General features: G+C 44.9%; 2 protein-coding genes across 2 annotated transcripts; both read left to right on the plus strand.

Annotated features, from left to right (window-relative positions):
- The first annotated feature begins 1,174 nt into the window (after positions 1-1,174).
- On the plus strand, positions 1,175-9,293 carry mpst (mercaptopyruvate sulfurtransferase). Its single transcript, XM_041177525.1, has 2 exons — positions 1,175-1,805; positions 8,601-9,293. The coding sequence occupies exons 1-2, from the start codon at positions 1,214-1,216 to the stop codon at positions 8,888-8,890; spliced, it is 882 nt and encodes a 293-aa protein (XP_041033459.1). The 5' UTR covers positions 1,175-1,213; the 3' UTR covers positions 8,891-9,293.
- A 4,335-nt stretch (positions 9,294-13,628) lies between these two features.
- Positions 13,629-23,616, plus strand: LOC121271550 (active regulator of SIRT1-like). The gene is made up of 4 exons (XM_041177548.1): positions 13,629-13,802; positions 18,053-18,232; positions 22,231-22,328; positions 23,186-23,616. The coding sequence occupies exons 1-4, from the start codon at positions 13,748-13,750 to the stop codon at positions 23,315-23,317; spliced, it is 465 nt and encodes a 154-aa protein (XP_041033482.1). The 5' UTR covers positions 13,629-13,747; the 3' UTR covers positions 23,318-23,616.
- The last annotated feature ends 834 nt before the right edge of the window (positions 23,617-24,450 follow it).

A 24,450-nucleotide genomic window follows, 5' to 3' on the forward strand; every position in this document is an offset into this window, starting at 1 on the left:
GTTGTATGTGGGTGTGTGGGGGTGGGGGTTTGTGTGGGTATGTATGTGGGTGTATGGGTGTGGGTTTATGTGGGTGTGTGTATAGGGGGTGGGGTTGTATGTGGGTGTTTGTGGGGGTGGGGGTGGGGGTGGGGGTTTATGTGGGTGTGTGGGTGGGGGTTTGTGTGGGTATGTATGTGGGTGTATGGGGGAGGGTGTGTGGGTGTGGGTTTATGTGGATGTGTGTGTATGGGGGGTGGGGTTGTATGTGGGTGTTTGTGGGGGTGGGTTTATGTGGGTGTGTGGGTGGGGTTTATGTGGGTGTATGGGTGAGGTTTTGTGTGGGTATGTATGTGGGTGTGTGGGTGGGGGTTTGTGTGGGTATGTATGTGGGTGTGTGGGTGGGGGTTTGTGTGGGTATGTATGTGGGTGTGTGGGTGGGGGTTTGTGTGGGTATGTATGTGGGTGTGTGGGGGTGGGAGTTTGTGTGGGTATGTATGTGGGTGTGTGGGGGTGGGAGTTTGTGTGGGTATGTATGTGGGTGTATGGGTGGGGGTTTGTGTGGGTATGCATGTGGGTGCGTGGGTGGGGGTTTGTGTGGGTATGTATGTGGGTGTGTGGGTGGGGGTTTGTGTGGGTATGTATGTGGGTGTGTGGGTGGGGGGTTATGTGGGTGTGTGGGTGGGGGTTTGTGTGGGTATGTATGTGGGTGTGTGGGTGGGGGGGTTGTGTGGGTATGTATGTGGGTGTGTGGGTGGGGGGGGTTGTGTGGGTATGTATGTGGGTGTGTGGGTGGGGGTTTGTGTGGGTATGTATGTGGGTGTGTGGGTGGGGGTTTGTGTGGGTATGTATGTGGGTGTGTGGGTGGGGGGGGTTGTGTGGGTATGTATGTGGGTGTGTGGGTGGGGTTTTGTGTGGGTATGTATGTGGGGGTGTGGGTGGGGGGGGTTTGTGTGGGTATGTATGTGGGTGTGTGGGTGGGGTTTTGTGTGGGTATGTATGTGGGGGTGTGGGTGGGGGGGTTTGTGTGGGTGTGTATGTGGGGGTGTGGGTGGGGAGGTGTGTTTATTATGTGAAGTGCGCAGCGCTGTCATGTAGGGGGATTGGCAGCGGCCACAAGGGGAGCGCATTTGGCAGCGTTCGGGTGGGAGGTTCGCCCTTTGGGAGGTGACTCCGCCCAGGAAGGAAGGAAGGAAGGAAGGAAGGGGAGAGCAGCAGCAGCAGCAGCAGGAGGATGGCGTTAGTCCGGACCGTGGTGTCCGCCGCCTGGCTGGCCGAGGCTCTGGGCAGCGCTGGGACGGGGACGGGGGCGGGGGCGCTGCGGGTGCTGGACGCCTCCTGGCACCTGCCGAAGCTGCAGCGGGACGGGAGGCAGGAATTCCGGGAGAGGCACATCCCCGGCGCCGCCTTCTTCGACCTGGACGAATGCAGCGACCGGTCCTCCCCTTACCAGCATATGATGCCCCGGCGGGAGCACTTCTCCCGGTACGTGGGCGGCCTGGGCATCGGCAACGACACCCAGGTCGTGGTCTACGACGCCAGCCACCTGGGGCTTTTCAGCGCCCCCCGGGTCTGGTGGATGTTCCGGGCTTTCGGCCACAGCCGGGTGTCCGTGCTGGACGGCGGCTTGGTCAGCTGGCGCAAGGAGGGTCGCCCCGTCACCTCGGAGGTGCAGGACCACCCCCCGGCCGAGTACAGCGCCAACCCCAGACCCTGGGTGAAAACCTACCAGGAGATCCTGGACAACGTCCGGAGCGAGAAGTTCCAGCTGGTGGATGCCAGATCGGAGGGACGCTTCAGAGGCACAGAGCCTGAACCCAGAGAAGGTTTCTTTCTTAAAACTTATTCTGCATTCCTCATTCCCTGAAAATACCTCCTTTAATCACTGCGCTCGACTGAACTTTGCAGCCCATTGCACTAAGATTCTTAAAGCGTATTTAGACATTAGAATTTCTAAGACGCTGTCCCTCAACTTTGCTTCCAGCCTTTAAGCAGGTTCTTGCACTTGCAGTAAAATTTGTTCTTTGGGTATGGCATCGCTGGCACTTATTGCCCATTGCCTGCTCTGGAACAGCCGCGCCAGGGGTTGGGGTGCTGGAGACGATGCCTTGAACCGCTGCAGTCCCCATGTGCTGCCCTTATCTGTAGCAGTTTAAAACAGCTAAGTGACAAGCTGAGCCTTTTATTAAGTCAGCTGTGTTTGTGAGGAGCTGGAGGCTCATCTAGGCCGGACTGGAGTCACTTATAGATCTGACTGGGTATGAATGGCAGGTTACCTTCCTTCAGAGGGCATTAGAGGATCAGACAGCACCTTCCAAACTCACGACTGCTACCATCTAGAAGGACAAGGGCAGCAGACACATGGGAACACCACCACTTGGAAGGTCCCCCTCCAAGCCGCTCACCATCCTGACTTGGAAATATATCGGCCGTTCCTTCACTGTCGCTGGGTCAAAATCCTGGAACTCCCTCCCTAATAGCACTGTGGGTGTATCTATACCACATGGACTGCAGTGGTTCAAGAAGACAGCTCACCACCACCTTCTCAAGGGCAATTAGGGATGGGCAATAAAATTCTGGCCTAGCCAACGATGCTCACATCCCATGAATGAATAACAAAAGTAGCTGGGTTTTTATGAAAATTCGGCATCTCGATGATCACTTTGACTGATGCTAGCTCAATATTCCAAGGATATTGAGAACTACAGGTACAAGCTTCTAAACTAATCACTGTAATCTAGCTGCTGCTTCATGTTATTTGCTTATCTGCTGTTTGAGGGAGGTATTTTTTCATCTATGGAACGACAGAAGCAGCTCCTGTTCAAGCTGCTCATGTTGTGAGTTTGCAGTATGGATGGAAGGCTCGCCTGTGAGGAAATTTACAGCTTCTGCTTCCAATTTCCAGTTCTTTTATTCCTGCAATTTCCTGAAATGTGACTGTGACTCAGAAAACTCAATCTGATGGGTCATGTAATGGTGTGTTTAGATGCTTTTTTTGTATCGCTGCACCTTTACAGTGTATTAAGCTGGTGGCTATTAGATCTATTAGAGCACCCAGCATGTTCCCCTAACCTTTTTGAAAGGCAGCAAGTATAGTTAGACTAAAACTACACAGGGGTCTCACCATAACATGGCCTATGGGGACCATATCTCAGGACCAAGTTAATTCGAGGCCATTTTTGAAAGGGCCAAGCCAGTAAGCCAGAATAATGCCGAACTGCAGATAAACTGCTTAAAATGCCCTTGTAAATTGATATACCATCTGACCTGATGTGAACAGTCTCCCAATAACAATCAATTCAAATGAATTCAATTTTATTTTTTCTCGTAACAAAAATGTGAGTGTACATGTACAATCACACTTTTTACATCCAAAGATGGTCAGTTCTCGCCTACGTGGATTGCACAAAAATATTTTTGAGAGCGTACAGTCTGCAAAAGCATAGTCCGTTTGTTGAGTGAATGGGCGTGTGTTGAAGAAATCAGTAATTTTTAACCATTCTCATTTACTCCTCACCTCTACCTTTGCTGGTTATAGAATGTTCTAAAGTTGTGTCACACTTGCAGCAGTTGATGTTTCATTGGCTTCCAACCATCTCGACAATTCTTCTTGATTTGGATAGCTGTGGGTTGATGGCAGTGGGTTGGTCTCGGTGTCATTGTCGTCATCTTCAGCGAGCTGGATGTCATAAGGGTTTGGATCTTTTACACTGGCCAATATTTCAGCATCTGTCATGGTCTCTTTGGCAGCTTCTTGAGAGTCGATATTGGGCCATGCATTGACACTAGTATCTAATTTGGCTCCAAGTACAGACCTGGCGTTACTTGGGTTGTGGGCATTGAATCCATCATAGTCCCCAATTCTCTTCTCGCTTTCAGTGAAGCCTTCAGAATCTTCCTTTTCATCGCTGTTGGTTTCCGCCTCAAATGCAACAACCTGGGCATGTCCCCAGGAGATTTTGACACAGTTGATTATCACCTCTTGCTAGGCATGGGTGCGTAGATAGATTTCCTCTTTCACATTGAGTTCCTTCAGGCAAGTTATCGCATGTTCCTTACTGTCCACTTTTCCTCTGTAGTTACAGTTGAAGTTGATATGATGCATTGGTCAACGGGTTGAATTTTTGATGTGTTTTTCAGCAGATGCATTTGATGCTCCCATCTCATGTTACCAGGTTACCTGGGTTTGCAGGGCAGTTATCAAGCAGTAAGATGGCCTTCTTCAGTAATTTGTTCTGTCTGCAATGTTTTGTAACATTTGGTGCGAATTCATGGTGGAACCAGCCCTTGAAAATTGAAGTCATCTGGGCTTTGGCACTATTTGAGTGTTGGCAATTTTAGTTTCAGCTGATAAGAGCAGCCTAGTTTGGCAAATTTTCCGATATCAACCAGTTTTGCTGCAGCAAAGGATGATTGTCAACCTTTTCTTTACCTGTTTAAACAAGATATTTTGTTAGTGTCATTTCTTGCCACCAGTGTCTTCTGGTAACATTTAGCAGTACTGAATTTTCTGTTCACAGTTGAAGATTTGCTCTTCAGTGTATCCTCCTTCAAAATCTAAAATCTTCTTTAGCTCAGTGGGAAAAGTAATTGCAGCTAGCTTATCCACGGACCATTGTTCTCCTCTCATAGGAACTTGAAAAATGCTCGTCTGGTTTTTGAATCTTGCTAGCCACCCTTTGCTAATTCTAAGCTCTACTAGGACTCTGGTATTTTCATTCATTCGCTGGAAAAATGTCTGAGCCTTAGCTTGGATAACAGCACCGGCGTGGGCGCACACTCTGCTGGGTGAACCACGTGTGCACAACCTTGCTGAGAGATGTGTTGTCATCATTTTAGGCCTTCTTACCTGCTTGGCCACCTCCATCCATTTTGATTGACGCCCTTCTCAATGTCTCTTCGCCTTTAGCCACCTTTAAATTGATTCAGTGAGCAGCATTCTTCTCGAGATGGGTGCTCGAGTAATGCTTTCCTTGATCGGGGTTGATGATTTTCAGCTTCTTGGCAATGTTATAAGATTTTCTCTTTTATGATTCAGTGGACATGATCTTGTGTTGTTTGTTGCCTGGGTATCAGTACAAGGGCAGGACATCTTTATTCTAAATTTGGCCCATACTAAAACAGAGAAAGCAGCGTTCAGTTACAGTAGGAACCTTTCACTGGCTAAACCCTTAATTAGTCACCAGGCTGCCATGTCATTGGCTGGTTCTAAATCTAACTACGTGTTTCATTATCAAAGACTTATTATTAACAGAACACAGTTCTGTAAATATTGAATACCATAAGTATTTTTCAATATAAAGTGTGACTGAAATTAAAAAGTTTGACAAAGTTAATTTTATAGAATTGGTAGCGACAAATTAAAATTTTCTGGTAACATTTAGCAGTACTGGATTTTCTGTTCACAGTTGAAGATTTGCTCTTTAGCGTATCCTCCTTCGTCTAAAATCTTCTTTAGTTCAGTGGGAAATGAAATTGTGGCTACATTGTCCACGGACCATTGTTCTCCTCTTATAGTAACTTGAAAAATGTTAGACAGTACCACATTGTAACGAATTTCATGCTGTAGCAGACTAGTGGGGTCAGAGTGTAATATTTATTTACAGTTTGGTAAGTATCCATAGCATTTTTAGTTATGTTTCACAGCGAAATATCCAGAGGTCCTTCACAGTTGTTGGAGTGAGGTTGTGGGGAATGGTGGTAGGAGCAAAATAACTTTGTTGCTTAGGTTTATTTTAAAAACAGCACACAAAATGATTGTCCCATCCAGGCAGCTGACATGTTCCTGAGCTACTGGCCAAGCAACCACAGTTTTAAATTAAGTAGTTTTAAATTAGCTCATTCGATTTGCATTAAACATTTTCTAATACTGAGTTGTAACCTTCATAATTAGACCCTGTGCTTTTCTTGAAAGCGTGATTACTTTTTTGCAAATGTATTTCTGAATTTTCCACAACATATTAAATTTCTGCCTGGTATGTGGTACGAAGCAGCTAGAATCCCTTCATCTTAAAATCCACCTTGTATGTTGTATTGTGAAAACACACTGCCCTAACCCATTTTCTCTCCATTCAAATTGCCTCAAACACTCTCCCTTTTGTATCCCATCCTTTAAATTGCGATTACGATTAAATTTGAGTAGGTTTTACATAGACTAATGGACTGAATCAGCTGGATGTCCACTCATTTATCTTGGTAAGACATTGAACTTGTCTCTGTCAATGCTGTTGTTGCTTCTCCTTCATTTCCTCCTCCTACAAATCCCGCTTAACTTCCAGAAAAAATCAGTCTGAGCTGCACATCTCATTTCCTGACCACTTTAAAATTTGGGGAAAGAATAAGGGTTTCCAGTTTGACTGTAGTTAGCAAAGTGTAAAATTTAAAGACAGTGTTCCCCGTTTGTCACAAGATGTAAATTTTATCTGAACCACTTGAATCTCTAGTCACCATGTTAGTGGGCAGGTAAAGCCTCAGCCAACAGGTAGAAACTTACTGTGTACTTATGGCTAATATCACATTGGTTCTCTGTCAATGCATAGTCTTCAAAATTTTTGTCCTCCTATTGCTCCGGGCCTCATTTCATCCACCAAACACTGGTTTACTGCATTTCTATCTGCTATACATACATATAAACATTCTCTCTCTCTCTCTCTCTCCCCCTCACACACACTTTCTCTCACTCTCTCTCCCACGTTCTCTTCCACCCTCTGACTCTGCAAAGATTGAGACGAGGCCAGAAATGACGTCAGACACTCTCCTCACAGACTTTCTCTGGCTTTGGTCCCTAGCAGCTTTCACCTGCTTTGGTTCCTGCACTCTTTAACACACACTCTCTAAACCCCTTCACTTCCCAGAGCTTCAGAAACACTCTATTAGCTGTGAAGTACATTGAGACATCATGAAAGGTTGTTTACAAATACAATTTGGATCTTTATTCACTTGTCCAAAGCTGATGGGTGGCAAACCTGACTTGCCCAAGCTGAACTTTGGACACTAGCTACATTTCACATGTGGGAGGAATTGTTTGCTGTGTCCTACCCCCAGGATTCCTGGTTCAGTAAGAGTCTGAGCAGAACAGGTATTTGACTTCTGACAAAAGCTCTGTAATAATTAACATTCGCATTGATTCAGAGTAACAAATGGAGCGTTGTAAATGATTGATTCAGTGGTCAAATTCTTCAGTGATGTGGAATTTCTCATATAATTTTGTTTTTATGGGCATGGGAGCATCGATACACATCATTATGCTTCAAGCACGTTTCAGATTGTAAACACTCATATCGAAATACTCCACTGAAGTCTTCCTGTGCCAAGTAAATGTGGTATGTCTGATTTAAGGGACCTGAAAGGGAGGTGGGTGTGTCTGTTTGTGTCTGTCTGTGTGTGTGTGTGTGTGTGTGTGTGTGTCTTTTAACATATTAACCATCTCTTACGTCAAAAATAATGAGCATATTCAGTACCACAGCCACAATAATTGGCCTTGGGTTTCTTTTATGAGTAACCGAGTTAACATAAATTTCTTGCCTTTGGACTCTGTGCCCCTATTGATAAAGCCTAGGATGCTGTATGCTTTATTAACCGTTCTCTCAACTTGTCCTGCCACCTTCAATGATTTAAGCACATGTACACCCAGGTCCCTCTGCTACTGCACCCCCTTTAGAATTTACAGCCTGGGGGTGGGGGGCGGCTGTAACTTCACAGATAATCTCTCCTCAATGTATATATGCTCCTCATTTATATCACTCTAGGAAATTTACTCACATTTGCAAGAGGAAAGGCTTGGGGAAATTCAAAGCGTGAATTGATCTGGAAAATTGCCAACTCCTGATTACTAAGAAAGAATGTCAGACTTGCATTTACAAAGCATCTTTTACAACTACAGGATGTCCCAAAGCAGTTTTTCAGCCAGCGAATTTCTTTTGAAGTACAGTCACCCCCGTTGTGATGTAGAATATGCAGCAGCCCACATCACGTTCCCACAAACAGCAATATGATAATGTCCATGTGATTTTCCCTGGCGATATTTGCCAGGACCTCGGGGAAAACTCCACTGTTTTACTTCAATGAATCTTTCACACCCACCTGGGTGACCAGCCACGGCCTAAGGGGTAGAGCCCGCCACCTGGCATTTCAATGTTGAAAATAATAGGAGAGAAGATTAGGTAGAGCAAGATGTTGTGGACAGAAACAAAAAATGCTGGCAAAACTCAGCAGATCTGACAGCATCTGTGGAGAGAAAGACAGAGTTAACGTTTCGAGTCCGTATGACTCTTCTTCAGATCTGAAGAAGAGTCATACGGACTCGAAACATTAACTCTGTCTTTCTCTCCACAGATGCTGTCAGATCTGCTGAGTTTTGCCAGCATTTTATGCTTCTGTTTCAGATTTCCAGCATCCACAGGGCTTTGCCTTTATGAGGTGGGATAGATGCTGTTTCAGAAACCTGTTAAGATTTTAGGAGGACATCTGCAAAGGGATTGAACACAGATCCTGAGAGCTGACATGCACTATGACCCAGTGTGGCGATCAGCATCGCATTTGACCATTGCTACGTATGCTGTTGACCTGGAGCTAGGCTGGGCTTGACCCAATTCATCATTTGTTTTGTTTCATTTCTCTAGGTTGTGAACCTGGTCACATCCCCAACAGCACCAACATCCCCTTTAACAAGTTCTTGGACCCAGAGACCCTGAAGATGAAGAGTGAAAAGGAGCTTCAGTGCTTGTTTGAGGACCACAACATCGACCTGAATAAGCCACTGGTAGGGACCTGTGGCTCCGGGGTCACTGCCTGCCATGTTGCCCTTGGTGCCCACCTCTGTGGGAAAGAAGACGTCATGATCTACGACGGCGCCTGGGTGGAGTGGTTCACACGAGCTGACCCAAGTTACATAATCTCGGAGAAAAATTAGAAAATTAAATAGACAGCGCCAAAATCAACGGTTAAGGGTGTGATGTGCAAGCATTGAGATTAGTAGTTAAGTTAGTGAAGCCCCTCTTAAGTTTGATTTCACGAGTGTATAGGCACTCATTTTTTATTACTTTAGGAGGTAGGAGAAGGGATCAGTCACAACAAAGTTTGTGAAGCCACTTGAAAGGTTCGGTTTACACCCTGTTAAAGGGGCACTCCACTCCAAGTACTGAGCAGGTGTGGTTCACTCTATTGATGACAACATTAGATGGCCTTCTCTTGTAATATTGTTTTGCCATCATTGTGTATTTAGAGGGGTGGTGGTGGGGGAAAGAACAGTGAAGGATGACATCTTCAGCAGTTCTAAGTGCATCAAGAATGATGAGTTGGTGACAAAATTTTGAGGTTGGGGGTGGGGGGGGGGGGGGGGGGGGGGGGGGGGGGGGAGCGCGAACGTGAAAGGAAAATCCATTTCTGGGGAAAATTGACATCAGCCAGAATCATTCACAGATTTTCTTTTATCCCCCCATCTTTCTCTGAGGCACTACCTTGTCATTTACCCAGGATGCTTGGTGTGCCCTTAGGCTGAGTGTCAGCTACTCTTAATGTGTCTCAAACTGCTTCTCACAGTGAATTACTCCTTATTCACAATGACTGTCTATGTTAAGCCAACATTTCAAAGTGAGACCAGATGGTTTTGATGCATTTAGGATGACAGAAGTTGAAATCTGAGCCTAGGTTATCTTTCCCTTTCTAACTAAAATTGTTTATCAAAAGGCCAAAGTTCCACTTTACAACTTACAAGGTTCCAGATGTTAATACAAATAATGTTTCTCAGCCTATGTCAACAGGAGAGCAGGTTTGGGTCAGCAGTTAGACGGCTTATGCTGCATCCACAGTGTGAGGGAAACAGGGGGCTAAATCCCTGCTGTGTCCTATTCCTGATCAAAGCCATGCCAAGTGAAGGCTAAAATATTTCCCTCCAGCAAGGAAGAAATATTGGAGAGGAAAATAGCACCTGAGTGGACCTTAATATCATCCTCCAGCCTACTGGACTTTCTTCATGGAAACTGAACCTATCTTCTGGGCAGAAAAAGTTTCAAAGCTAGTGGCCAATAAATTTGCCCACCTGGTGGCAAGTGTGTGTCCTCCTATTTGAAGAGTTTAAATTGGAAACTCTTCCACTGGTCAATTAACCCAGTCGAGTTGGTCTGTGTTGCTAAGTAAATAGTACCTGCATTAAGCCTGAAGTGTGCATGCAATGGCTAATTCCAGATATTGCTATGAAGCCTGTTTGCTTTGCGTAACACTCAGTGCTGTTATCCAGTAATATGTCTGACGTTGTTTCTGGTCTCTTCTCAATCTTCATAGACTCAATGCATACCAAATGTGCCTCTGTGATCTTCTTGAGTTCCACATACTGGCCAAGTGTGCTATAATGCAGATTTAAGGAATGCATTGGACAAGGAAGTTGAGACATTATTCAGAGCCCATACATACAAAGCCTTCCCCGGACACCCTTACTGCCGGTGAAAGGAATAAGGAAGTGGAATATGCGGGATCCACACCCAAGATCATTCATTTTGTTGCTGTATCAGTTTGCCGTCAGGCCAGCTGAAGCGTTTGATTAAAGGTCCGAGAATTTCAAATAATTTGTGTGAGACAAATGTGTCGGAAGTCCTTTAGAGGGAATCTTAATTAAGATAAATGTTTGAAGAAGTAATGAGAGGAATAACGTTGTGCTAAAGTTGCTAAGACCCAGATTATTCAATATACATGAAAATCCAAAGGAAGTAAGATATAATGAGAAGTCAAGCAATCTGAACCTTTAAGTCAATCTCTAACAGACATTCGACTCTGATTGTAGCAGTCAAGCAGGGTTCTGTGTTGTAGCTTTCTTCCCATGAGGTTTCCAGTGTTACACTCTGCCTTCAGTGTATCAAAAGCACGTGGTTAGAATTTCCTCAGTTAATTTCATTACAATGAGTATGTGACTGCCTATGGACAAACAAAATGGATGGTGGTATTTCTACTAATAGCATCCACATTCCTGGCTAGCTGGCTTGTTTGTGGGTTCAAGTCCCACTCCAGAGAATTTCAGCACAAAATCTAGGCTGACTCTCCAGTGCAGCATTGAGGGAGTGATGCACTGATAGAAGTGTCGTCTTTCAGATGAGACATTAAACTGACACCCTGTCTGCCCCTTCAGGTGGGTGTAAAGGGGAGGGCAAAATAAGTAACATTACAGTTTCAAGCCATTACCTTTCCATTGAATGAAGTGTTGACACTTTTGGAAATTAATCGTTTAATATGTCACTGAACCCAACAGATGCTAATTGTAATTCTTGCAATAAAATTAATTCAATTGACTAAGTTGTTTTATTTAGCTACCTTTTGCATCAAAGTAGATTCTTAAAAATCGGATATATAATTACACCTGTCTTTCCTGTATGTTTTATGTTGAGTGGGTATTGCAACATTGCTGACATGGCTACACGTATAAGACCAGTCTTAGAATATAAATTAGTCAGATGAAGATTCTGAACTGTAGTTCATTTGGTCCAAATGTTATCCTTGCTTCCAAGTTGAAAGACCAAAGCAGTAGCTGTGAAAAGGTCATAGGGTCATGAATTTTAACCCACAGAATCCAAAAACCATTGTGATCCTCAATTGTGCCCCTTGCGTAAAACTAAGGACTGAAACGAGAAACTGGCAGACCAAGGGAGTTGGGTGTGAGATTTTCTCCTTTTGATTAATTTTCCTGAAAAAAATGGGATTGAGCATAAAACAGAAAATTATATGTTATATTCCAGCTATACTTTCATTAAAATTATGTTACTATTTCCTCCATTAAGTATACATTTCTATTTACAAAGGACTTTTTCAAACAGGGGCTAGATGACCTACTCATAGTTGTATGACTGTTCCAAAAGGTTTGTTTTCTGCCCTAAATTACCATGTGTATTTAATCAGTGTTTGTGGTGTTGCTGATTAGGCCTCTGGAAGAATTTTTAAAATATTCATTCATGGGATGTGGACATCGCTGGCTAGGCCAGCATTTATTGCCCATCCCCCCCCCCCCCAATTGCCCATTCAGAGCGTATTTAAGCTCTGCTGTGGGTCTGGAGTCACATGTAGACTAGGACAGCAGATCTTAAAAGGCATTAGTGAACCCCAGATGGGATTTTTTTAATGACAATCAGCAATGGTTTCATGGTCATCATTAGACTTTTAATTCCAGATTTTTACTGAATGCAAATTTCACCCTTACCCAGGGTCTCTGAAATACTAGTCAGTGACAATACCACTTTGTCACCACCTCCTCACTGAGGTTCTTTGATTATTCCAATGAACCTTCTTGCCCATCTGAATAGGCCTCTATTTAACATCTCATTTGAAGCAGGGCATTTCAGACAACACAGCACTCCTTCAGTACATCGGCCACAGGGATTATACATTTTTTAAAAGTGCTCCTGAGGTCATGATAGCAGCTGTATAAATGCAAGTGTTTCATCTTTATTTCATTGAATTATTGGACCAAGTTATGTGTCCTGTGATAATTTTTTTATAAATCTTTCATTTGTATAAACTAAACCTCTTGTTTGAAGGGGTAAACAAAATATTCTTAAGTAAAATACTGCAGATGCTGAGAAACTGAAATAAAAATCCAGCATTTTACATTTCTGTTTAAATATCTTACATTACAACCGCGTATGTTGAGGGGGAGATGGTGGCTTAGGCTTAATGTCACCGGTGTAATAGTCCAGAGACCCTGGCTGATGTTCAGGGGAGATGGGCTCAAATCTCACTAAGACATTTAGTGCCATTTAAATTCAATTAATAAATCTGGAATTAAAAATTAGTCAAGTAATGGTAATCATGAAATTATTGTTGTGAAAACAAATGTCCTTTAGGGAAGGAAATCTACCATCCTTACAGGGCCTGCCCTACAGCAATGTGGTTGACTCTTGTCTGCCCTCTAAAATGGCCTAGCAAGTTCAAGGGCAACAAATGCTGTGAGGTGATGTCCATATCCCATCAAAGAATAAAAAAAACTTAAGGGCTGAAAAACCTATTCAGCTGGTGGTGAAAGTGGCTATAGAAATGAAAGCAAAAACAAAAATACCTGGAAAAGCTCAGCAGGTCTGACAGCATCTGCGGAGAGGAACGCAGTTAACATTTTGAGTCCAAATGACTCTTCATCAGAACTAAGGAAAAATAGAAAAGAGGTGAAATATAAGCTGGTTTGCGGGGGTGGGACAGGTACAGCTGGATAGAGGGCCAGTGGTAGGTGGAGATAACCAAAAGATGTCATAAAAAGGACAAAGAGGTGTTGAAGGTGGTGATATTATCTAAGGAATGTGCTAAAGGGGACATTAGGGTAGAAAGCAGGCCCTCTATCCAGCTCTCCTCCCACCCCCAATTTATATTTCGCCTCTTTTCTATTTTTCCTTAGTTCTGTTGAAGAGTCATACGGACTCGGAAACATTAACTGTGTCCCTCTCCGCAGATGCTGTCAGACCTGGTGAGCTTTCCCAGGTATTTTTGTTTTTGCTCTAGTTTTCCAGCATCCGCAGTATTTTGCTTTTATCTTAGAAATGTAAGTCATGCTTTTTTGTTTTGAGAAGCAGTTCCAGCGTAGTACCCCAGCGTGACCACTGGGGGGGGGATCTGCCATACTCAGCCTGCAACCAGGTGGCGGTCTGCCGGTCCTGCAGGTGGCACTGTGTGGGGGGGGAGGGGGCTGATTGCCGAGGCCGGGCACCTCTTGGTTTGGTTGGTTGTTTGCTCCCTGGGCCCCGGCCTTGGCTTGAAGCGGCTTCTAACGTGGTTCGCATTGCGGCGGTTCCTGGAAGCGATGTCGGCAACACTGATCAGGAAGGGGCTGGATTTCATGAGCGGAGATGTGAGAGGTAGGGGCAAGCCCCCCATTTCCCCACCGGGGTCGCGGTTGAATTTAAGGCGCGGTCCGCTGTCCTCCCCTCTCGGCCTCCCGGGCACTTTCGACCGGGAGCGGCGATTCCGACCTCCCAGCTCAGGGGGGCGCTATGGTTCGCGCCTGTAGCGCCCCCTGCCGCCCTGCCGGAGATTAGCAGCTGCAGCGCCCCCTGCCGGAGATTAGCGGACTCATGCATTAATCCCAAACCTCATTTTCTTCACAAATTGCAAAATCCCAGTGACAGCCCATTGAGGTGAAACTCTTAACTCTGATTCTCCCTTTACAGATGCTGCCTGATCTGCTGAGAATTTCCAGCATTTTCTGTTTTAATCTCATCATACAGAATCATAGAAATTTACAACACAGGAGGACATTCAGCCCGTCCTGTCTGTGCCAGCAGAAGAGTTATCTAGCCTGAATCCACTTTCCAGCTCTTGGTCTGCAGCCCTGTAGATTCGGGCACTTCAAGAGCTTATCTAAGTACTTTTTAAATGTGATGAGGGTTTCTGTCACTACCGCCTTTTCATGTAATAAGGTTCAGATCCCCACCACCCTCTGGATGAAAAAAGTTCCAATTGGTTTTAAATGCTTTTCCTTATTCCAAAATGCTAAACACAGGTTGACCTATTTGAGTTTCTTCTGTGCTCTGGAATTTCCTCCCTAAACCCCTCTCTTCTTCAAGAACCTCCTCCTTCGACCAAACTTTTAATCACGTGTCCTAACATCTCCTCATGGGCTTGGTCTCTGTAAACCACCTCAGGATGTTTTGCGATGTTAAATGCGCTCTCTGAAGGCACCTTGTGTTATGTTGAGCCAACAGGTGTCAGTGTGTCCCTGGCATGGGCTGAGTTGAAGGATTCAAGGTAATTCCTACTGAGGGTGACCCAACTTTTGCAGAGAAAATTAAGGGACATCTTATATTGATGAGAGGGATGGGGAGTGCTGCCAAAGCACTGGGGATGGTTGGGGGAGGTGGGGGGGGGGGTCGTGCTGCCAGTGCTGTGAGAGTGAGGCTGTACAAACTGGAGGAGAGCGGGTAACTGGGCATGCACAAAACATCCCTAAAAAGGTCCAAATTCCAGGACATGCGGCGCCCCAGCACTACGCAGCCTGGCACACAACACTGGACTCGGATACAGGACGATCCATAAAATATGGGCCGCTGGTCACCCTCTTGCCACTAGACACAAAGAGTCACTTCACAGGTTCTATGCAAGAATGCCGCCTGTTCAGTTTTTGAATGCAGTTTCTGAAAAAACTCCGCAATGAAAGCCAGCCCATACTGTCTTAGGTATTTTGTTCTTAAAGAACTTGTACTTAAAAAACACCTTTCACTTTCTCAATATGTCCCAAAGCCCTTTACAGACAAGTAAGTGTGCTGGAAATGTAGTTATTGTGATAATGGCAAGTGTTTTAGTTTCAAATTCATCCAAAGCAAAATCAAAATTTAAGCCTTAATCTGGCCTATAGTCCTGCTATTGTCCAGTTTTATTGGGTTTTGGTGAGGCCACGTCTGTGTACAGTTTTGGTCTCCTTATCCAAAGAAGGATGTACTCCCTTGGTGGGGGTCTGAAAAAGTTCATTGGATTGATTCCTGGGATGAGTGGATTGTCCAATGAGAAGAGATTGAGTAGAATCGATCCATATCCTTTGACGTTTAGAAGAATAAGAGGTGATCCTATTTAAATGTAAAAAAAAAATCCTCAGAGACCTAACAAGGTAGAAGCTGCCAGGCTGTTTCCCATGGTCGGAGGGTCTAGAACTAGAACGATGCGTCAGCCATTCAGGACTGAGGTGCGGAGAAATTTCTACACTCAGAGGTTTGTGAATTTTTTTTACCCCAGAGGATGGTCAGTTGATGAATATGTTCAAGACTGAGATCAATAGATTTTTGGGAACCAAGGGCGATAGGGCTGGGAAGTGGAATTGAGGAAGAAGATCAGTCATCAGCTTGTTAAATGGTGGTGTTGGCTGGAGGGGCAGTAGGGCACACCCCTGCTCCTATTTCTTATGTTCTTATGTTTGGATTTGGGAAAATGTGGCTACGCCAGGCATGCTCACACTACACCCCGTGTCATTTATAACTGCATCTTCAAACTCCCAGATGCCAAACGATCACCCTTCATTCACAATGTTTCTGCAGCCACCAAGTTCCTCAACTGCTCCTTCACCTCCATTTTTGCTCTTGTTCCGAGTAAAATCTTGCTATGCGTGCTTGGCTGAGAGCCCAGACTTCTATACAAGGATTAACTTTGTTGATACAGGTGCAGAGAAGTGAAAACTCTGTTTGATTGACAGCTTTCCGACGAGTTGGCATGGAGAATATGAGGGGCTGTTCAGGGTAGGGGGCATGAGTTGGCATGGATGGTATAAGGGGCATGTATGTGGAATAGGGAGTGGGTGGGTGGAGCAGTGAGGGGTGAATGGCTAGAGGGCCTGAAATGTAAGCAAACAACTGGGACTGAAACAAGCGGACCTTTTTAACTATCCCACTTTGAGACTCGGCCCCTCCCCATGACCATCTGCGTCGGGTGGGGTGGGGCGGTGGTGCAGGGGGGCAGCAGCCAGCCTGACTCTAACCTACTCCTGCCTCCCCAGAACAAAAATTGGGTCTGGTGGTGCCCTTTCTACCGTGGCGGGTCTGCCAAGTCAATAAGTTCTCCATCGAGCTAATCACCTCAGTAGCGAAAATCCGGCCCTGTGTATCATTCTGCAGAATCTCATGACGTATCAAACCCAAGGAATGAATGTTAACTCGGACTGTGATTCTCTTTTTGGTTGTGGGACCACTTTCAAATGGATTAGTCAAGGACACCCTCCCCCTATCTAAAGTATAATGCCATTTAATACTCAATATAAAAGTGCTGCATGAAAAATTTTTAATAATGGATTTACTTACAGATATTTACTTACAGATATGGCAATGCTTGTGCTACTCTGTGCTCCTCTGTCTGCATTCCCCTCCTAGGTGGACAACCAGCACACCCTACACTGGAAATATGGTGGTTGCACTCCAATCTCATTTCCCAGACCTCCTGGAATGTCTCTACAGCCCCTCGGTGGGGAGGACACAGATCCCAGTTTGAGAGCCATTGATCAAGCAGCCGCCCCTGGGCTACAAGATGGTGTTTGGAATCCATTAGACCATAAGACATAGGAGCAGAAATTAGGCCATTCAGCCCATCGAGTCTGCTCCGCCGTTCAGTCATGGTTGATAAGTTTCTCAACCCCATTCTCCCGCCTTCTCCCCGAACCTTTGATCCCCTTACCAATCAAGAACCTATCTATCTCGGTCTTAAATACACTCAATTACCTGGTCTCCACAGCCTTCTGTGGCAATGAATTCTATAGATCCACCACTCTCTGGCTAAAGAAGTTTCTCTTCTGTTCTAAAAGGTCTTCCCTTTACTCTGAGGCTGTGCCCTCGGTTCCTAGTCTCTCCTACTAATGGAAACATCTTCCCCATGTCCACTCTATCCAGGCCTTTCAGTATTCTGTAAGTTTCAATCAGATCCCCCCTCATCCTTCTAAACTCTATCGAGTACAGACTCAGAGTCCTCAAACGTTCCTTATATGTTAAGCCTTTCATTCCTGGGATCGTTCTCGTGAACCTCCTCTGGACCCTCTCCAGGGCCAGCACATCCTGAGATACAGGGCCCAAAATTGCTCACAATATTCTAAATGTAGTCTGACCGTAGCCTTATAAAGCCTCAGCAGCACATCCCTGCTTTTATATTCTAGTCCTCTCAAAATAAATGCCAACATTGCATTTGCCTTCCTAACTACCAACTCAACCTGCAAGTTAACCTTAAGAGAATCCTGGACTAGGACTCCCAAGTCCCTTTGCACTCCAGATTTCTGAATTCTCTCCCCATTTAGAAAATAGTCTATGCCTCTATTCTTCCTACCAAAGTGCACGACCTCACACTTCCCCACGTTGTATTCCATCTGTCACTTCTTTGCCCATTCTCCTAACCTGTCCAAATCCTTCTGCAGCCTCCCCATCTCCTCAATACTGTCTGTCCCTCCACCTACTGTGACGATTTGTCCTGGCAATGCTTGTGCTTTGCCTATGAAGATCAGTAGAGGTTCTATTCCACCGAAAAGAAAAGTCCATCCCATTCCCAGTCCAACTGTCTTTCATTACCCAGTTTGAGCTGGAATTTAACTGGCATGCTCATGTTCTGATTCTGGGTAAGTGGTGACTAAAGTTTCCCATTGCAGTTTCAGGTAAAGGGAAGGGCAGGAAGAAGGCGATTCCAGGACACTCATCTGGTGCCGACCGTCTGCGTCTAGTTAATACGAACAAGAAAGGAATAAAGAAGCAATTAGAGAGAATTCAAGGGCAAGGGAAGAAGATGAACAAAGCAACTGTTAAGGGCAAAGTAGTTAAGTCAGCGCTGGGTAAGTGGCATGGTTGTGCCAGTTTGAGTTTCTTTCTCTGCGGGCATGGACGCTTTCAATTACTTAGCCCCCATCTGCTGAGAGTTTGATCATAAGAAACAGGAACAGAAGGGATCATTTGGCCCCGCTAGTCTGTATTGAATAAGATAATAGCTGGCTGGATCTTAGCCTCAACTCCATTTTCCTGCTGACAACACCCCCGCCCCCCCCCCCCCCCCCCCCCCAACTATTTGACCGTTAACTTCCCAATATTCCAAGAATCTATCTCAGCCTTGAATATATTCACAAATCAATCTTCACTGGTCTCGGGTAGAGCATTCCGAAGATCCAGGACCCTCTGAGAGAAGAAATTCCTCCTCATCCCTATCTTAAATGGGCGAACCCTCATTCTGAAACTGTGCCGCCCAGTTCTAGATTTATCCACAAGAGGAATCACCCTTTCAGCATCCACTCTGTCAAGCCCCCATCAGAATTGTATATGTTTCGAAGAGGTCACCGCTCATTCTTCTAAACTCTGATGAGTCAAGCTGTTCCAGCTTTCCTCATAAGACAACTCCTTCATCCCTTCCGCTTAGCGAATCTCTTTGGAACTGCCTCCAATCCAAGTTTGTCCTTGCTTGGATAAGGAGACCAAACCGGTACGCAGTACTCTGTTCCCACCAACGCTCTGTGCAGTTGTAGCCATTACATAGGAACAGGAGGAGACCATTCAGCCCTTCAAGCCTGTTCTGCCATTCAGTTCGATTATAGCTGATCTAACCCAAGGTATGCGTGTTTATATTTTAAAAAAGGTTTCATTTTGGGGAGGCATTTTTGGTTCTTTGACCTCCCAGTGGCTTCAGGATTGCTACAGACTCCAGATAAGGTTCACCCTTCGAAAGGTTAAATCTAAGCAAGCAGTTGTACTGATGCATTGAAGATGTGAAATGGAGTGCCTAGGATGGGCTGAGGAACCCGATAGTGTGGATAAAATGGAAGGCTAGATTGCTTAGACCTTGGAGAAAGAGGGCGATTGAAAGGGATCACTCTTTCTGGCCCCATATATCATTTTGTTTTGTTCCAGCACAATTACTGCATCTCATGTACTGGTTAGAAATGGTCAATTTGACTAATTTAAGAATAAACAGGTTAAAGCCTTGGTCATAATAATGCAGGCAGTAAGCTTACCTAAAACACTAACAGTGACCCTGCATTCAGGGGAATAAACCACATCTCCATCAGGACACCGGTGGTGTTGGTGGCCTGGAATGTGAAAAATACGGTCACGCGGGCAGATTCCGGCCAAATTGTCACCTGGGGCCATGGATCTGCCCTCTCCTCCCATGGGGAGGGAAGGTGTGTCCTCGCTCCTGACCTCTACCCAGAGACTAATGTTAGAAAGAGCATGCAGTGGACAGGATTAGATTTGCCTGTGATACACATAATTCACAGCCCCTACCAGAAGGGCGAGGTGGGTGGGCGTGGGAATGTAAGAAGAGTTGCTTCCATTTGTGAATTCGGCCTGGTAACCAGCCAAACAGTGATGCTGCCACAGCTGTTGGCTCAGACTGTTGGATCTGCATTCTCAGCTGGAAGCAAGAGCTGGCCACATATCGTCGAGGCTCATCTGATGCATGTCCAGATGGGTTAGATATCAGTAATCAGTAGCTACAGAGATATTTTCCAATAAGAAGTCAATGTCTTCAAAAGGTGAACAGAATTATGTAGAATTTACAGCACAGAAACAGGCCATTCGGCCCAACTGCTCCATGAACAATTCACCTACTGCTTTTCCCCTTAACCCTGCATGTTCTTCCTTTTCAGATAACGGTCTATTTCCCTTTCGAATGCCTCAATTGAACCTGCCTCCATCGCACTCTCAGGAAGTGCACTCCAGACCTTAACCGCTCGCTGCATGAAAATATTTTTTCTCATGTTGCTTTTACTTCTTTTTCTAATTACTTTAAATCTGTGCCCTCTCCTTCTCGATCCTTTCACGAGTGGTAACAGCTTCTCCCTATCTACTCTGTGCAGACCCCTAATGATTTTGAATATCTCTATCAAATCTCCCCTCAGTCTTCTTTTCTCTAAGGAAAACAGTCCTGACTTCTCCAATGTATCTTCATAACTGAAGATCCTCATTCTTGGAACCATTCTAAATCTTTTCTGCACTCCAATGCCTTCACGTCCCTCCTAAAGTGCAGCACCCAGAACTGGGTGCAGTATTCTTGCTGAGGCCAAATCAGTGTTTTATTCAAGTTCAACATACGAACAAGGAGCAGGAGTAGGCCATTCAGCCTCTCGAACCTGTTCCGCCATTTCCTAAGATCATGACTGACCTGATAATAACCTGAAATCTGCATCCCATCTACCGCTGATAACCTATCATCCCCTTGTTTACCAAAAATCTATCCACCTCTACCTTAAAAATATTCAAAGGCTCTGCTTCCACCACCTTTTCAGGAAGATAGCTCCAAAGATTCACGACTCTCTAAGTGAAAAGATTTTGCCTCATCTCCATTTTAAATGGACGACCCTTTATTTTTAAACAGTGACCCCTAGTTCTAGATTCTCTCACAAGAGGAAACATCCTCTCCACATCCACCCTGTCAAGACCCTTCAGGATCTTATATGTTTCAATCAAGCTGCCTCTTACTCTTCTAAACTCCAGTGGATACAATTGTCCAATATTTCCTCATAAGACAACCCACACATTACTCTAGTAAACCTTCCCTGAACTGCTTCCAATGCATTTACATCCTCCCTTAAATAAGGCGACCAATACTGTACACAGTACTCCAAATGTGGCCTCACTGGTGTCCTGTACAACTGAAGGATAACCTCCCTACTTTTGTATCCAATTCCCCTCGCAATAAATGAAAACATTCTGTTAGCTTTCCTAATTACTTGCTGTACTTGCATTCTAGCCTTTTGTGATTCATGCACTAGGACACCCAGATCCCTCTGCGCCTCAGAGCTCTGCCATCTCTCACCATTTAGATAATATGCTTCTCTTCTAACCTTCCTGCGAAATGGACAATTTCCCGTTTTCCCACATTAAATTCCATCTTTCAGATCTTTGCCCACTCACTTAACCTATCTATATCTGTTTGTAGCCTCCGTAAGCCCTCTTCTCAACTTACTTTCCTACCTATTTTTCTGTCATCAGCAAATTTGGCAACCATCCCTCCAGTCCCTTCATCCAAGTCATTTATATAAATTGTAAACAGCTGAGGTCCCAGCACTGGTCCCTGTGACATACCACTCGTTACATCTTACTAACCTGAAAAAGACCCATTTATCCGTACTCTCTGTTTCCTGTTAGCTAGCCAATCTTCTATCCATACCAATGTTACCGCCTATACCATGAGCTTATATTGTCCGCAATATCAAAAGCCTTCTGGAAATCCAAGTGCAGTATATCTACCAGTTCCCCTTTACCCACATTTTACTTCCTCAAAGAACTAACCTCCTTGCCCTTGTACTCTATGTCCCTATTAATAAAGCCCAGGATGCTTTATGATTTATTAACCGCGCTGTCAACCTGTCCTGACAGCTTTAATGACATATACACATATACAACCAAGTCCCTCTGCTCCTGCACCTCTTTAGAATTGTACCCTTTATTTTATATTGTCCCTCCATGTTCTTCCTACCACAATGAATCACTCATCTAACCCTATCAACATATCCTTCTGTTCCTTTCACCCTCGTGTTTATCTAGCTACCCCTTAAATGCTGTTGATCTAAAGTACTCCACATGGCAGCAAGCTCCATATTCTGACCACCCACTGGGTTTTCCTGACCTCCCTATTGGATTTATTGGTGACTGTCACATTAATCATATTTAATTGGAAACACCTTCTCAATGCCTCTCTTATCAAACCGCTTCATGATCTTAAAGACCTCAGCCTTCGCTTTTCTAGAGAAAAGACAATTGGGAAAGGACTTCACTGATCAGTGTTCATGGTCATTATACTCAGCCCCTGAGCTGATGAGAGTCTTGTTTGCCTCCACAGAGGAGTATTGGAAGAAGAGGGCAGCAGACCACACAGAGGAAAATCTCCGGTATATGCTCGGTTCAAAGTTCCTGACTGAGGGCAGTGTTACTCAAAAGGTGGGTGTCTTTAGCATGCCAGTTGCTTGCAGTTTTCCCTACGTAATGGAAGGTTGTAGATTGAAGTGCCGTCCTGAAGGAAGCCTTGAATTTGTAAATGTAATCCGATCCTGAAGCTGCATCAGACAAAGCTGGAGGAAGGACTGGGCCCTTAAGAACGTGTCAGCCACGGCTCAGTCCGTAGCATTCTCGCTTTCAAGTCTCACTCCAGAGACTTGAGCAAAAAAATGCAAGCGGAGGTGCCATCCTTTGGATGCGACATTAAACCGAGGTGCAGCCTGCCCTCTCAGGTGGCTACAAAAGATCCAATGGCACTATTTCAAAGAAAATTGGGGGAGTTCTCCCCAGTGTCCTGGTCCTGGCCAGTATTTATCCCTTATCCAAAATCATTAAAACAGATGATGTGTTCACTTAAAAAAAAGAGAAAGACTTGTATTTACGGCATTCGGCTCCTTCCATTAGCACAAGATGACCCAAAGCGTTTTTTTGAAGGGTCAGTGTTGTAATGTGGAAAACATAGCAGCCAATTTGCGCATGGCAAGCTCCCACAAACAGCAATGTGACAATGACCAGATAATCTGATTTTGTGGTGTTGGTTGAGGGATAAATATTGGCCAGGACACTGGGGATAACTCCCCTGCCCTGCACGCTCACTAAGACCGAAGGGGACTAATTAGATAGACGATGACCCAAATGGCCTCTCCCTTTGCTGTATTATTCTGTGATTCTATGAATGGCATTATGTAATGATAAAGCTCTTGCCTTCTTCAGCCCAGCACACAGGCTACCAGAAAAAGCTGATGTGAAATATGTCTCTCAATGTAAAATTATAATTGTGTTTTTTTTTTAAATGTTAGGTTTTGATGTACAGTCAAGGAAGGAAAGCAAAGGACCGTCCAGAGAAGAAGGAAGTGAAGAAGGAAGAGAAGAGCATATTCACAGAGAGTGAATTTAGGAATTTTGAGAAAGAGTATTTTGGGATGCCCTAACTTCAGCGGAAAGTTAACTTTTGGTGAAAAGAGTGGGACAGCTGGATGCAATTGTTGAGCAGAGATCGCAACACCTAATTAGCTCAAGCCTTAGCTATAAAGACTGTATTGGGAACTGATCTGATGCGTGAGAGGGAGAGAGACTGAAGGAGGAATGGAAGTCTTAACTATCCCCAAGATCAAGACCAGTCTGTAAACTCTGTCGGTGTCTAGTAATTGTTAAAACCTATGATTTCTCAGAGTTTCACTGCAACGTACAAACATTTGCACTAAATATAGAGTAAACATTGTGTTGTACAGATCACTTACTCTGATTTCTAAGATTACTAACTCATGCCAACATTTGTGTAACTCCTAGCTGCCTTACTGACAGCATGCAGCTACATCCTGGAACAGGAACATTTCGAGGTAAAAATGCCCTTCTCCTCCAGTTCGCCATGAGCCATCCCAAAGGACTGGGCCATCTCACTAGTCACGTAGACCAGGCAGGCCAGATTCCAACCCCATGCTGTGCTGGATTTGCTGATCTGAGTTTGGGGTGTTACTATTAACTCCCGTGCCCCGCGTGTTAAAGTGGTGGTAATAAGTCAGGGTTCCTGCTTCTAAACACTATCCAGAAATGCCAGTTGGACTAATGCCCACATACCAGAAATGGATCGAATTGGGCTCAGTCACCATACCCATCCCCTCCCCTTCGAGGCACGATCCTGACTCTTATTGTTCAGGCTTATTGCTGAATAATGGCCACAGGTGAGATGAAGACTGTGCCTTTGTAGTCAATCCGCACATCCACCCCTAACTTGTTAAACTTCCCAGTGCCTTTTATACAGGAAGAGTGAAGTTCAGGAAACGTCTCCCCACAATCACTCTTATCCTGAAGATTCCAGCTGCTTCCAATATCACACCCCACCCACCCACCACCATCTTGAGCTTAGGAGAGGTCAGGCCAATTCTGTCAGCATTACTGCAGTTGAACAGTCATCCTGAGTGTGGCTGACTCAGTGCAGATTTAACCATTCAGAATATCACACTGTCACACCAACGTTTCCTGAGACATTCCACATTGTGTTTAACTCAGTGCCACACACCCACCAGCTGTCACTATATGTTGAGCCATCAGGCGAAGGTTCTCA

This window comes from Carcharodon carcharias, chromosome 31 (genome assembly GCF_017639515.1).
Source record: "Carcharodon carcharias isolate sCarCar2 chromosome 31, sCarCar2.pri, whole genome shotgun sequence".
Classification (NCBI taxonomy): domain Eukaryota; kingdom Metazoa; phylum Chordata; class Chondrichthyes; order Lamniformes; family Lamnidae; genus Carcharodon; species Carcharodon carcharias.